We start from the raw sequence: 15,740 nt of genomic DNA, 5'->3' as shown, positions 1-15,740 counted from the left end.
GGAAAACTTAAACTTGACTTTTATTAGTCATGACCAAAAACATCTACATAAAAGGTGAAAATGAAAATAAAATGGTGAGAGTTTGCATCATGGGATATGGCGCCTCCTACCGGGCAGCAAAGGGAAGTCTTTGAACATGGTGTCCTTCCGGCAGGTAGGACACGTGCTCTTCTCCTTCAGCCACGATGTGATGCACTGGACACAAACACAACAAAATCGATAATCTATTTTTTTAAACCCAGACTTAATTACTTAGGACTTAACTCGCTTGATTTTTGCCAGTGATTTGTGACGTATTGAAACATTGATGGTTAAGACTTCAGACTTCCAAATATGTGACTTTGTCCAACTCACCTCCTTATGGAAGGTGTGTCTGCACTCCAAAACCAAGCGGTCGGGTGGACTCATGTCTTCCTGACAGATGATACAAGGGTCGTCCAAGTTCAACTGCAATTACACACGCAATGCAAACATTAGATGTTGCTCTTCCAACGTATTACACCGAGTTCCACCTCAACAAATAATTGGTTAACATTGAAATGCAGATTCAAAGTACAATCAAGTTCATTAATTCACTAGCTGCCTTTCAAAGCAGAGACCATCTACCATGCCACTCGTTGGAAAACATTTTCAACGGCAGCATTGAACTGGATTCCAGTTGACGAACATGAACGTCCACAGCATTGAAGAAGTCAAATGTAAACATATTGTACTTAAAGTTAAATCAATCATAACTGCACTGTACAGGATTAAAAAAAGAAATCAGCACTTTAACATTATGTATGGACAAACTGAGTCATTCACACAGGAATTATCTCGGCTTACCGCATTGGCGCTGACCGGTGTTTGGTACTCCAACTTCTGCCAGACCGAAGCTGGGTCTGTCAGAGGGGGCGTAGCCGCACCCCCAACCCCAGCCTTCTTGGATTTGATCGCAGATGTGCTCTCCTGAGAGGACACCGCCAATGTGAATGTGATGAATCTGAGGCAAGACACTTGGAATTAAAATGTTCTACCTTCTGGTCCAGGATCAGATGGCTCACTCCACTGAGCATATCCGGCAAGCTCATGCTGCTCAGACTGCCGCCGTTCGATGACCGCAGATCCTTAAAAAACCTCATCAAGTCTGACCTAGAGGGGGGAAAAAAATGACAAAAGGTAGCAAAGTTAGGGTGGCTGATGGATGTGGCTTTAACGAATCCATCCTTCATTTATCGAGTTGCTCATGTTAGTAGTTAGCTTTAAGCGTAGCTACAGTGAGGCCAAGCCCAGAATGAAACTCAGCAAGTACTTAGCGTCCACCCAAAAGACTCGGCTATGACCTGACTAAAAATGGAGCTCCCCCTCAGTTTAACATAGTTGCTTGGCACCAAATAGCAACAAAGCAATATTTTGATATTAGACAATGGCTCCCCCATCATTATGATTTCACCTGGTGTATTCAGGGAAGAAGGTGCCCAGGCAATCCACGGCCTTTTCAAACACAGTGTTTCCAGCAGCCTGTGCAGCGTTCTGAGTCACCGTGGCTGGAGCCGGAGCGGCAGGTGCCGTTGACGGCGGCGGCGCGACAACAACACTCAGCGCGGCCAGATCGGAAGACAGCTGCAACGTTTCACGAAAGACAGCAGAGTCAAGACCATCACCGAGTCGGAAGCACTATCGTCCATGGATGCTCGTCAAATTTCTCACTGGATGTCTTACCAGAGAAACTTGATGATCAGTCTGGTCACTACTACTGAGGACGTCCTTTACCTCCTGGCCACATTTGACTTGCTTCACCTGCTCCTTGTATTGTATCTGGAGATACAATCCCATCAGAGGCATAAAGAAATTTTGCACCGATGTCTTTTACACGGAACCAAGAGCTTTTAACAGAGTAAAAAGGGCTCAGTGAGCACGAACAGCAAGACGGCAATAATATGTTGAGCATTACAACCCACGTGTGTACCTCGGAAGCAGCAATTTTCTGCTCCAGCTCTTGGACCTTGGCTCTCACGATGTGTCTCCTCACTTCCAGGACGGGATATCTGCCAGTCAAGAGTTGACATCAATTTCACGTTCAGTCAAGTCCAAATCTACATTCAAAGGTTTTGCGCTGCTCCTTACCGTTGCACATGTTCATCCAGGTTGGCCAGCAGAGTCTTGGCATCAGCCAGCTGAGCGTGAAGGCCGTACAGACGCTGATCCCGATTGCTCTCCAGCATGGACAACTGGTGGAGCAAAGTTGGGATTACAATTTTTTTTGTTTGTTTGTTGACTCAAAATATTTGGACTTCTTCAAACAAATACAGAGGAACATACAATTTTCTTTTTAATTCGTTGTTAAAGAATTGTGTAGCCAACTGGTCGGCCTTCACATGAATCAGTTCCCATGAAGTAGCGCTAGGTTTAAAAAAAGGTTGGTAACTTGTGCTCTAAACTGTCTAAAGTTCCAAAATATTTCAAGCATCTTACTTGGGCGTCGCGCGACCTCCTGATGGCTGCGGCAGTTGAGTTTTTGCAGCGCGTGATTTCATCATCCAGATTCATCTTCTCGGTTGCTGACTGATTGCTTGAAGATGGAATTAAAAAATCTAATCAAATCAATCTTATTAGCATCCCATTTAAGTAATACTGTAAGAATGATTTGATTTAAATAGTCAGTGTACTGTGCTTGAACGTCTCAAGACATACTTTAGCTCCAGGCACCTATTCAACGTCTCGTCATAGTCGGCCTTGTTTGCTCGAATTTGTTTGGTGAGACTGCATGTGATCAAATAAAAACATTGTTTAGTTGGAGGCCACATTTAAAACAGGGTTGCGTGGCTTTCCATACAGACCTCGCGCGTTCCTCCGCCAACTTTTCCGTCGCAATCTTGAGGGCCTTCAGTACCTCCTGGATGGCCTTCTTCTCCTTCTGATCCTTCCTGACCTCCTCCTCAAACTTCTGCTGGAACATGTTCAACTCTTTGTCGGTAACCTTGACATAAGAGGGGGGAGGAGGTAGTGAGCGATTTGAGACACGAGCCAGATCTGCCAGTTTCACATTCCATTCTGAAGCTCACTTTTATGTTGGTATTAATTTCCTGGATGTCTTTCTCCAAGGACGCCAAGGTCATTTTGTGCTTTTGTTCCACCAGCTCGCGGTCATCTCCCATTTTACTCATCTGATCCACCATTTCTTGAATACGCTGGCCCCTTTTGTTGATATCATCCTGGAGAACGATTGTTTTTTATTTTGAACAAATGGGCAGCACATCTGGACAATAGTTCATACACAAGAACTGACCTGGAGGCTCTTGTAAGGCTTCAAAGGTTCCGTGTTCAGCGCAACGCAGTCCTCGACTGCTTGACAAGTCTGAGGAATGATGATGTAAAACAAAAGCGCAGTGTGTGTTAGTGTGCTTCCATATGCAATTGATTTGGATTAATCTGTCAATTGGCTGTGTTTCTGACATGACATGGGCAGAATCACTTTCACATTTTTTGCATGACAAAAAAAGGAGCATGGTCGAAGGCAATCAAGAGTTAATTGCACTTCACAAAAAATGTTGCAAAAGTAGTCATTTATCCACCCAATGAAGGTGCTTCCAAGGTTGCATTTGTCTCACCTGACATGTATTTAACAGAAAATGTCATTTCTATTATTTCTTTTGGGAAATTCATGCTGGTCTATGCTTGTTTAGTATCTTGAGAAATTTAGCCAGCAGCAAAAAAACAAACAAAAAAAAACTACTGCTAAGGGGTGAATAAAATTGGATTTTTGCAACAACAAAATCTGATATACTTTACGATTACATTGTTCAACACAATTTCATCGAGCAAAGCAGTATGAAATCATCCAAAACTGAAATGCTGACATCTTACCTGTACTTGCGCGTGTTTCTTCAAAATGACTTCAGGTGGTGTTAAACTTAAATCACTTGTGCAGGAATACGTTTCCCAGGACTCATCCACCTCGCAAGTATAAAGATCCAGGGATCGAAAGTCGTCGGGCGACTGCTTGTCGCGGTCCGAGTGATTGACTTGATCGATTGGGCTATTACAGGCAGGTGGGAAGTGTTCATCCAAATCAAAAGTTATATCTGGCTCGATGTTACGAAGACTTGGGTTGGATGAAAATATGCGGGGTGGCTGCGGGTGATCCAAGCGGGTGGCCTGCTGCAGGGCGACGGCATGCTTGGCCAGACCCATTCGGCCGCCGATGTTGATGAAGCGAAGGGATGCCAGCAGGAAGCACTCAAAGCCACCCGCTTGTTGGATTTTGGCGCGAGCAACGGCCGGGAAGTTTTCGATCTCGCCCTGCAGGAGGGGGTCGTCGGCCAGCAGGGGTCCATGTACTTCCAGAATTTGTGCAAAATAGCTTCAAGGAGAAACAGACGAAAAGAGGACATATTCGATGGGTTTGTTTTCCCCAATTGCCTGTACGGTTAACCGCATAGTTGCAGTTCGGAATTATCCTTAGGGGATCTGAAAATTGGGAAAAAAGTTCAGCGTTCACCACTGTGTGCATGCTCGATGCATTGTGTGGTGTTGATGTTTTATGGCGCTCACCGTGATTTGGAGCCACCTTGTGGCATCTATACACAATTAGAAATCGTTTTCAGATTTTGTGGGGGGGGGGGGGGGGGGCAATAAATTATTCATGGATTTTTGCTATTTGAGGCAGAACTTGAATATGTTCTGCACCCACTACTCGCAAAAAAGTTAGGGAAATTGGGCTTTGGCCTAAAATTTCATGATGAGCTATGAAATAAAAAAAATCACCTTTAATGCTAGCATGGTTAAAATATCCATATTAATAAATATTTTTATTGCGAGATGTTTAAAGGCCAAAGAGGCTTTGATATTTTCTACACTTCTTGCCCCAATGTACCTTTATATTGTCACAAAATATCCTCCAAATTTCACTCTGCAATTGGCACCCCAAGAAGGCATCTGAGACTTGTACTCACTCATACAAATTTCCCACAGTGGGATTTGGATTGTTGTCCAAAATCTTTTTAAACACCGTCGTGTGTCCTGTGCTGTTATACTGTTCCTCAAACTCGGCGACCTGTGCTCGGAGGTGGCGGGGAATGCTAAAGGGCTCGTTGGGGTCAAGGAAATATCTGTGGACGAAAATGATGGGCTTTGTTAGGAAATGCAAAGCGATGAGACGGCTCCACACGGGTGTTGCAACTTACATCGGATCTTCGTCCCACTCATCCGCTGCATCAGCTTCCCTCCCACAAACATAAGGAACCTGAAAAGACCCGTTCAGAGCGACAAATACTGTAATTTGGCAACAATATGCCGAGTCGGTAGAAATGTCTTCCCAACTACACAAGACTAAGCGAGCTACCTTAGGCTCTTTTTTCTTTTTTCGCCCTCGACTCTTATTGTTCGCAGGAAAACTCTGAAAGAGACATTGTCAAAAGTGTTACTTGACACAGCAAAACTATATTGTCATCGGCTACACTTGCCCCATCCAATGAATACAAAAGATCAGTGTCCATCCTCATGGTTGTAGGCTGACGAGATAAATTCAAACTGAGTAACATCATCATTTCATGAATTTGTTATTCAAGTGCTTGTATTGGATCTCAGATGTACCTAATGTTGTGGCTAGTGACTAAAAGTAATGACTCCTGCGTAGCTTACATTTTGATTATCGGACTTCTTTAGAACAGAACAATGTCCATCTAGGGAAAAGAAAAACAGTTAAGGGTCATACGACGATGTCCGAGCAAAAATGTATATAAATATGACGTGTAAATACGTACCAATCATACTAACAAAATACTCATCAAGTAAAATATTAAACGAGATGTTAGCTTCCTTATGCTCCTCTAGAGTCCAGATAAAAAGTCTCATTTCGTGCGGCGGAGCCTGTTTGACATAATTAGTCAAGTCGCTTGAAAGAAAATCAGAGCCGGGCGGGGAGTTGTCAGAAATAATCTCTTTCAACGGGGCAAAGGTCAAAAGGGTAGTAAGGTCCAGTTCATCCAGGTGGTCGGCATTGCGTTCAACAAACGACTTGGCGGCCTTTAGATCTTCAAAAGAAATCACAGAAAATCAATTTTAAGACTGCCCAGATCCGATTTTCAACAGAACTCCACATGCTTACATGATCAAGGTGCCTTTACAGATCACCTTGTTAAGAAAGCGAGGATGAAGATGACAACTGAGTTCTGACCTGCATCGTTAAGACGTCCAGCCCAGCGACTGAGCTCCACGTTGATATCTAAAGTATTTGACAGCAGCTGGATGAAGGCGCGCGCCCAGACGCGATTCTTCCTCTCGAGAAGCAGCTCCACGGCCTGATCCAGCGTCTTCAGGCGCTCCTGCTCCCAGTTGAGCATCTTGGCGGCTAGCTGGTTGCCTCGCGCCGAGTCCAGCTCCAGCCAGGGCTTCAGGCAGCCACTCACGTCAGACACGCTCAGACCCTTTTCCTGGCGAAGCAGCTGCATCATCTGACTGACTTGCACCAGGACTCGATCTTGGTACAGCAACCAGGCTTGAAATGGGAGCCAAAAGTGACAACAGTGTTATCTATGGAGTAGGATGTGTCTGTCGTAGTAATCGATTGTATTTGAATTATTTTCCTTTGAGTACAAATTAAAATTATTATTATAATTATCATTATATTAAGTGTGTTACAGATTTTTAAAAAAAGTTTTTTTTAAAACAGCATCTCTAAACTTTTGCCAATTGCTGCAAATATATCCCCACGCAATAAATAGGTGATGATTGTCCATAAAAGCTAAAGGCTAAAACAAAAAGCAAGCTTGTGATTTGAATGTATGGTCCGTTGCCGTACCCTTCTGTTGAGTCTGCACTGCAGTGTTGGTTTTGGGCCGTGGAATCTCATCACTGACGGAGGCCTTGTTGCCCAAGGTCTGTTTATTATTAGCATTATTCTCTCTCTTACAGTGGTTCTTCTTCAATTTCTTCACACTGGAATTCAAAGAGAAGTTTTATTCCCCCCTTTTTTTCTTTAATATTTTCATTCAAAAATCACAAGTAACCCTGATGACAGTGGAATCCTCACCCTGGAGGAGGCTTCTGGTTCACTTTGACTTTCCGCGGACTCTCCGCCCTTTGACTGGCGACCAACGCGTGTTTTACCTGGCCCGTTGCGTCAATAATTTTAATAGAATCGATTATACCGGAACAGTCGGGAGTCAGACATGGCTACATACCGTGCAGGACACAAAACAAAAACACAGTCAAATAACGTGTTCGGGAAAAATGCCTTCAGGATGCCAAATAAGAACGCCGTGTCGTTACCTTCTCGCTCTTTTCAAAAGACGCCGGCTTGAACGCTTTCCAACAGGCATTGTGGTAGTCAGTGAGACACTTTTGGCTGCACATTAACTTGACAAAGCCCTGTGGGTGAAGTGTCAGCATTTATTTACACTCCAAAAAAAAATGTTGTTTTCTTTTTTACTTTTCAAACTTACTTTAAATTCCGGGTCAGTGATGTATATATTTTTGGAAGGGCAGTTCTCATATCGACAGATCCCATCGGGCGGAGGAGGGAATTTGGATGAATATATGCAATGCTCTAAAATTTCCTGAAACGACAAAATAGGATTTGAAGTGGCAGAATCCACCCAAAATGTGTTGAGACTAACTAAGCCTTTAGTGTAATCTTACTTTAAAATGGTCCATCTGAGTATCTTTAGCAATTTCTTCGGTTCGTGGCCAGGTGAGTTTACACGGCGTTATTGGATCCTTCACCATTTGCATGCAATCTTGAAAGTGCTCCAGCGCCAAGCCAAACCTAGCAAGAGTATCAACTTTACTTGAAATGCTCTCAACGTCAAGACTAACGTAAATCTGTTCCACTACTTATTCTCTCTGAGGTAAATTCTCCCATAGGCGTATAAAACCAGACAGTCTAAAGAGCTGTCCTGGTATGATTTGATCTCCTCCAGGAGTTTTCGTGCTTCTGCGAGCTCCTGTAGCACAAAGAAAATATATACATATATTCAAGCATAAAAAGAATACATTCTAAAGTCATCTGTCTATATTCTAACTAGTGATGGTAAGCTATGTAGTATGTAAATGTATGTGTCATTTCTGTGCTGTTGCTTTTCCAAGTGTGAAATTAAACCAATTCTTACTTTTACTAACATTTTTCCCCTGGCTCGCCACCATATTTCTACATGGGGCGGTACAGTTGGCTTTGACTTTTTTATTTTTTTTTTTTGTAATCGAGTTCATTGTTTCCCCCCATTAGGTAATTTACTAAGCTGCAAATACCAAAAGTGAGTTGAAAGTTTAAAATTGCCTGTCAAAGGTTAAAACTTCAAATAATGCCAAAAACTGAGCTCTCTAAATTTTACTCGAAGCTTTCATATTTCAAACTCATCTTATAGCAATAATCTTAAAGTTTGTGAGAAAAAAACAGCAACAAAACCAGACCCAGGCTAAACTTAGCTCCTCCCTGACACACAAAGTTTGTCCCTCAGTTGAGACGTAGCACTTTGACACAGTGCCATGAGACCAATTCCGATTGAGACACAACCTGTAAAAGTATTGTAAAATAAGAGGGCATGGCCTCAAAATTAAAACAAAAAACGCAAACTGATTTTTAAATAAGAAAACTATGAATAGGTGGGTGATAACTGTTACTTGGTTAGTTACCTGAGGCTTGGCAATTTCCGTCAGGGCGCAAACACGGCCATAAAGCGCCAGCTGCAGATCCACTGTAGAGAATCCAAGTTCCTGGTGATAAAGTAATAATAATTTAAAAAAAATTAAACATTTGACATTTTTTACAAACACAAATACAAATAAAACCAAATAAATGTTGGCAGCAGTGCATTAGTGCCTTCTTTTTGGAGACCACCAGATTGAACGCGTGTGTGAAGAATGTGTCAGCGTCGTAATAGCACTGTTTGACCAGGTAAGAGTGGGCGGCCTCCATCAGATGACTCAATGTTTCTCTGGGCAATCGGCTTCTGTCAGGGGAGGCGTGCGAGTTCTAAAGCAGGGAAAAAACACACAGGTAAAAAAAAAAAAAAGAATCAATCAAGATTGCTTCTACAATCTCTGCTGATTGCCGGAATTTATAGTTGTAGCCCTCCAACACTTAAAAGACACTTAATGAAAATATCTTGAGCACATCAAGATTATTGAAGTGAACTAATATGAACAAAATTAGGAAAAAAAATATTTTTGATTTTAACACACGCATCACATGACAAGCATAAAATAACCATGATATAGCAGTGAGTTAACTACGGACAAGTCAAAACTTTTGATTCCAAGACACTCTAGAGGACGACAAACTTTCTTACATTCGTACTAGCCATAGATTTCTTCTTTGGAGTTTTGGGCCGCTCTTTTCCAGAGGCAGTCTTATTAACTTCTGCAGAGACAACACAAAACAATCACAACAGATGTGAATTTCGATAGAATGAAAAAAATAAGGACAAGCACACCAGTCAAGAAGACAACTTAGTGATTTGGTCACAACAGACAAGGAATTGCAGACCGAGACACCCAATTTGACAGCTCATTATTTGATGGTGTTAAATTATTACATTTAATAAGTAATTATTTTATTTATAATGTATGTTTTTATTATTATTTTTATTTCTTTTTTACATTATTATTATGATTATTAGGGATCATGTTTACAAACAAACCCCCAAGAGGAAACACTGTTAAAAAGTATTTCTGTGGAACTTGATACAAGTACCATAAGGACAGGAGAAATAAAAAAAAAAAAGAGATAAACAACCAAAAATGGTTTTAAAAAAATTTCAGATTATAACCATTTTTTCTGACATCAGTTTTTTTTTTTTTAATTAATTTATTTAAATCAGAGATTTTATATTAAGACCATATTTCACAACACTAGAAACATACACACAAAACAAGGGGTATCTTAATTAAATTCTATTTATTCTAAATCGAAACATACCTCGCTGGTTCTGCCTGTTTATTGTCCCTCCGGCAGCCTAGATGAACAGGAACAAATTACAGGTAAGTTTCACTTCCGTCACAAGAATTTTGCACACTGAATGGGTGTGTCTTGACTTCTTGTGCGTCAGTTGCTGTTTGCATACCGTGCACGTATCATTGTGCTTTTCATTATTGTTAGTCCTATTCTTTGTACTGCCTTTGCCGTCTCCTTTTCGTGATGGCTGTCGCGTGTCGACAACAGTGGCCTCTGGTTTGCTGGGAGCGAAAAGAAGGATTGATTTTAGTCACTCTCCACCGTCACCTGTTTTGATAATTATGCACGTTTCCCTCAACCAAAAAAACATCTATAGTTAATAGTTTTGGAATTTGGTAAACATTCCCTTACCTTGAATTTTGACTTTTCTTAGTTTCTTTACCTAGTTTTTTCTTTGAGGGTCCCACTGAAAAGAGAAACTAAAGTATGAGTTTGGGAAGCAGTGCTCGCAATTCACCTTGTGAGTGCTGTGCACCTTTGTTGCCTTCGTGGCATTTTGGCTTTTCGCTCAAAAACTTCTGATTTTGCTGCTCCAGGTCTTTGATTCCATCGCTATCGTCCCTGCACAGAATCTGCGCCTCTTTGTTGGCGTTCATGGCCCACTGGACTTCGCCCAATAGGAACAAAGCTTCGCAGTAGCGATAGTGGCCCTGGAAATTGAACCACAGAGCTTGTCAGTCGTGACAAACATAAACAACAACAAAAAACATTTGTAAAATACATTAAGTCATGTCTGGTACTGTTGAGATTTATTGTAGGACTACGATATGAAAATAACAGTCACATTATGGCTGCCAGGATGGCCGAGTGGTCTAAGGCGCCGCGTTCAGGACCCAGTCTCCCCAGGAGGCCTGGGTTCGAATCTCGAATTTCCCCATTGTGGGACTAATAAAGGGAATATTATTATTATTATTATTATTATTATAAGTCCATGCATGAGGCCCATTTCAGTACCGGGGCAAGACAAAAGTACCTTGGTCCAGGACGGTTCAATCAAAATGGCTCGTTTGGCATCCAGAGCTGCTTCTCTGTTTTAAAGAAAAATCAGTAAAAAGACTCAAATAACTAATTGTAACAACGAAAAGTGAACTTGTGAAATCAGACAGGTTCGGGGGTCACGTTTTCTGGACCACACATATGAAATGCATGGGGGGCCCAATAATTCTGATTTTATGGACAATAAGCATTTTCCTCTCCAAAACGGCTTATGTCGCTTCTCCTAGGTCTGAGTCAAACTGGTGTGAGTGTAAAAATCAAGACAATTGGCAGGAGTAACACCTCAGCTGTTTTTCTTTTCTGTTCACACCTTACAAAGCCCTCCCCCGCCCCCAAATCTCACTCCGGCATTTTTAAATCCGTTTTTTGCAGGCCAGCCCAGCCCATATCCCCCCTGCAAATAATAATAATGTCAAGCAAATCATTTGGCCACATCTCCCAGTGTGTGACATGTTAAAATTCTTGGGCCATTTGCACATAGGTGTCAACATCTGTGCTTGGGACAAATCTCCAACAATAAAATGTCTGCAGTTTCAAGCCAATGTTGAGAGAAAAATGATGCCGTATACTTACAGATATCTCTGACAGCGGATTTGACAAAGTGCCCGGTTGCTGAAGGCGATGTGGTTTTTAGGGCTGGGACAGGGGGGTGGAGGAAGAGGAAGAAATTAATTGTTACAAATGTATTCATGGGTCACACAAACTTGTGAGGGTGGAGGTGAGAAAACATACTTAAATTTGATGGCTCCGGTATATTGAAACATGGCTCTTTGGTAATTCTCCTGCTGAAATAGATCGTTCCCGATTTTCTTATGGAAGTCACTTGCCTGGATGAAAAGCACATCAGAAAATATGCAGTGAGAAAGCATTGGCCACAGACTTTAACCGGTGAAATTGAAGTAAGAGCATGCAACTAGACTAATAAATCAAATTAAGGAGCTTTTACACACACGCACACTCAAAACATGCAACCTATTAAGTCCTACCGCTGAAGCGTGCTCACTGGGCTTCATTTGCATCTGCAACATTGTTTTACACACACTTTTCCCCATCATACTGATGTGAAGCATGTCTGAAAAGAGACACAAAGACTGCATTGGTGCACTACAGACAAGACGGAAGGCCACGCGCGTTGCGTCATTCGGTGAGACTTCCACCAAGGATTCGATAATCAGGCAGGTCTTGCTATTGCTCAACAATAGTTTCACAGCAAAAAAAAAAAAAAACAAACACTTCTAAAATCATCTTTTCGGAAATGCCATTTAGCCATTGCAGCCACACATTGTGCACGTCTTGTAGGTGTCTCATAGTCAGTTTTCACAGATGATGTCAATTACGGTATAGCAAGAAATAAACCAATAGAATTAGCGTTTAGTGGAGCCAACTTACACTCTTGGAAGATGAAGCCCAAAGCATAACAACGTGTATGCTTGTGGCCCAGCGCCTCGATACGAGGGCGCATGTTGGGCTCTCCCGCCGTCCTCTCCAGCCAGTCTACAGCGTCCTCTACAGCCTCTGGCAATCGCTGAGTCCACACACAAGCAAAAAACATACACAAACACATTCAGAAATGCTTTGCTGCATAGAGCAAAGTCGTCAGATTTGGAGCAATGAACAAATAGGGTGGAATTTCATCTACGCTACAAACGAGTGTGCGGTATTATCTCGTACCACATACACATGGCTTCAGACTCACCTCTTGAAAATTGCTATTGATTGCGACGAGAAGAGGTAATTGTTCCTTGGAATACTGGAAAAACAAGACAGTATCAATTGAGAGCGGAGGCTGCCATTTGACACAAAAGATTGGACTCACAGATGCCTTCTCCACAGCTCTGAGAATTGCCTGCACGGTTTCGATCATGTGCAGCATCTTCTTACTCACAATGGTGGGGTCACTTTTCGAGTGAGAGAGAGACACACACACACACACACACACACACAAAAAAGAAAAAATAGCGATGAAAGCATTAGAAAAATCATGAATAAAAAAACATTGCAATACTCAATTCTGCGATTTGATAAGCGATTATTTTTTTTAAGGTCCTCTTCTTGTGCATTTTTAGCAAACACAAATTAATCTGTATTACGATAAACAATATATTTATCATACACATGTTTGGGTTTGTTGGTTAAGCTTATGCTAAAATAAAGAACAAAGGACAGTGCCTGGTCAAATCCACGCAAAACGGCCCTTTTGTGTGTGGCTGCTTGATTCAGAATTGGACACAATTTGCCACAAGTGCAGTAAACGGCGCTGTGCTGGCATCACCACAAAGAGACTGGCCACGTCACCGATAATGCATTCTTTGCTTCTTTTTCTAAATGTTCTATTTGTTATAGTTCCTTTGTTGCTGTAATACTAGTGTGACTCAAACGCTCACAGACGATGATTGTGACTTTGACGGTGAACGTCGGCGTTGGCCATCAACTGACTTACTCTGCGTTGAGCAAGCCGATGAGTGAAGCCCAGTTGAAGGCGACGTTCATGGCGTCAACGTTCAACAGGATGGGCAGCCAAAAGCTGGACAGTGTCATCTGAATCGCCGCCTCTTTTTTCACATACACTGGGATTCTGAGCCAGGAATCAAAGACTAAGTGCACACACAAAAGGAAACAATGAAAATGAGCTGGACTTTCAAAATCCACAACTGATGTTTCTGATCTTCTTCAGATTTACCCCGATTAATGCAGACGGGAGGATGACCAGCTTGTATTACCCGGGACTAACAAGAAATGAGGAAACAATGAGAGGGATGAGTATCAATAGACAAATAAATGTGTTCACTTGATGCTCATCAACACACCGTATGAAACTCCGAAAAGATGCCGCGATCGATCCGATCATTGTCGCAGTCCGAGTGCTCGGAATCAGAGTCGGAAACCGTTGCCATATCTGAAACGCCAATACGAGGTCAGTTAAAGCCATTAGGGGGAAAACATAATCATATACAGGACAACTGAATAAACAGCAAAGCTTCCACTGTTTATAGTGAGCAGCTATAGCATGAATAATACATTTAAGAAGGCCTCCAATGCAGCAACGACTTGCTACTGGAAGCGTCAAAGACAACAAAGGATCCTCATTTTTAGTGGGGGCATTTAGAAGCCTAACATTCCTAAAAGCTGTTTCCCTCCCCCACCCACCTTGACATACAGTCACCATCCCCCAGAACAGCAATTTGGTCCTTGAATTTTACCACTTCTCTAAAAAACTTATCTGGAAAAAAAAGTAGCTACTTTAAAGAACATGAGCATACTTGTTGAACCATTGGTAAAATGACAAAAAAATGATGGCGCCAATTTAAACACGATCTAACAACAATGAACACTTTGCTCCGAGTTGTGTGTTTCCAAGCTGCAAATATTTTGCACACTTTGTCTTACCAGAACTGTACAGCTCTCCATGATCAAATATTGGGGGAGAAAGCTGAAAATTCTGCACAAGCGTAGTAATGTCAGGTTCATATGACAAAGCGCAAATCTAAGAAATTTCTAAACCAGGCCTGAGACCCTTATTTTGTGATTTCACTGTTTTGTGTGTCCATTCGAGGCTGACATTTATTCGGAAATCAACTTTATCATTAATGACAGGATTGGGACAATACAGGATAAAAGGTTCACGGGAGCAGGATTAGACAGGAGGAAAAAAAAACCCTGGGACAGGACAGGATTTTTTTTTTTTTTAAACATGGTCTGGGACTGCGACGGGACGGTATTTTATTTCCTGTGGCAGTGAGATGGGAATCAAAACCAACTGCCGTGTGTTGTGAAAGCCGTCGCATAGAATTTATCTTAGACAATCTTACGTGATATTTTTAATGGTCCCAAAGCTTAAGTATGGAGGTGATAGCCGAAACTCAACTGAAGTAAGAAAAGGAAGGGAGATACGAATTCAGTTCAAATGTTTTAAAAGTTTGAAGGTTTGCAACTAGAATGAACCTCAGGATTGTTCAGTTGTGTTTAACTTTAAGTGCCGTATCTTCGCCTTCGGTCTTTACAAAATGCAGACTATATTTGAGCTGGTAAAATTCTTGCACTTCTTGTTATACTTGTCTTGTAACGTGTGATGACAACGTCGAATGAAAACCATTCCAACAACGAGGCTAACATTTACCAGGGATAAGGAGCTGAACGTCTCAAATGAAACGAAACTGAAAGCGTATCGATCTCATGCCACCCTGGTGGGAAAAACGCGACAATATAAAATGCAAGCAACAAAATGGCATGTTTGTGTGCATTGCAATGAAAACTGGCATAAGTGATAGTCAGCTAGGAGTAGCTAGCTTTAGCATTTAACCCACACGCTAATACCACAGTTTGTACATGTCGACGACACTGAACACAAGATAAGCACTCGAAATGGTTGATTGTGTTTGGTATGTTGTCGTGCAAAGAGCGAGGAAGAAAATCACACTTGCACACTTTTGACTCTCGAGTCTCTCTTACCACTTTGGTCTTCGACGAGGCGCCCAGAACCAAAAACAAAAACATCGGGAGCGACGGGTCCGCTGCCGTGAGAATGAAACATGTTTCACAAAATGAACAGAATGTGCTTAAAAACTTTTCAAAAAGAACTTTGGCCCTATTTGTTGGCGAGGAAAATGTAAAAGTGGATGCAAAGGAAAAATGCCCACCAATCGCACGCGACTTGTGTGCATTTAATTTCAAAGCGAACGTGACGTAGCGTACAGAAAGGAATGGGAGGTCCTTTTTTTTGAACAAGTGAACTATTATATTGTAAGTTCTAAAATATGTTTTATTTTAAAATTATAGAATAATACCTTCTGTTTGATTAAAAATATATATT

General features: G+C 41.8%; 1 protein-coding gene across 2 annotated transcripts; it reads right to left on the bottom strand.

Annotated features, from left to right (window-relative positions):
• Positions 1 to 2: 2 nt before the first annotated feature.
• On the bottom strand, positions 3 to 15,602 carry ttc3 (tetratricopeptide repeat domain 3). 2 transcript variants are annotated; one of them, XM_088279795.1, is made up of 44 exons: positions 15,380 to 15,602; positions 13,738 to 13,826; positions 13,611 to 13,656; positions 13,371 to 13,524; positions 12,747 to 12,828; positions 12,627 to 12,680; positions 12,320 to 12,455; positions 11,917 to 12,002; positions 11,663 to 11,757; positions 11,504 to 11,566; positions 10,908 to 10,962; positions 10,410 to 10,584; positions 10,286 to 10,340; positions 10,044 to 10,155; positions 9,899 to 9,935; positions 9,270 to 9,340; positions 8,801 to 8,953; positions 8,614 to 8,694; positions 7,816 to 7,925; positions 7,621 to 7,747; positions 7,425 to 7,538; positions 7,252 to 7,350; positions 7,013 to 7,155; positions 6,782 to 6,918; positions 6,158 to 6,478; positions 5,745 to 6,014; positions 5,623 to 5,663; positions 5,324 to 5,377; positions 5,166 to 5,224; positions 4,935 to 5,090; positions 3,847 to 4,342; positions 3,269 to 3,337; positions 3,045 to 3,194; positions 2,820 to 2,959; positions 2,674 to 2,742; positions 2,455 to 2,551; positions 2,107 to 2,210; positions 1,949 to 2,027; positions 1,702 to 1,797; positions 1,433 to 1,602; positions 1,017 to 1,131; positions 826 to 948; positions 355 to 447; positions 3 to 195 (listed from the first exon to the last, which is right to left on the bottom strand). In XM_088279795.1, exons 1-44 carry the CDS (start codon positions 15,459 to 15,461, stop codon positions 88 to 90), a joined length of 5,166 nt encoding a protein of 1,721 aa, XP_088135921.1. In that variant the 5' UTR covers positions 15,462 to 15,602; the 3' UTR covers positions 3 to 87. The 2 variants fall into 2 exon arrangements, with proteins under 2 accessions (XP_088135921.1, XP_088135922.1); XM_088279796.1 differs by lacking the exons at positions 10,908 to 10,962; positions 11,504 to 11,566; positions 11,663 to 11,757; ... (6 more) ...; positions 13,738 to 13,826; positions 15,380 to 15,602 and adding an exon at positions 10,719 to 10,818.
• Between the last annotated feature and the right edge of the window lie 138 nt (positions 15,603 to 15,740).

The sequence above is a fragment of the Idiotropiscis lumnitzeri genome, chromosome 17 (assembly GCF_059441095.1).
Source record: "Idiotropiscis lumnitzeri isolate Australia: NSW breed Sydney's pygmy pipehorse chromosome 17, RoL_Ilum_1.0, whole genome shotgun sequence".
Taxonomy (NCBI): Eukaryota; Metazoa; Chordata; class Actinopteri; order Syngnathiformes; family Syngnathidae; genus Idiotropiscis; species Idiotropiscis lumnitzeri.
This window is presented reverse-complemented; position numbering and strand designations above follow the sequence as displayed.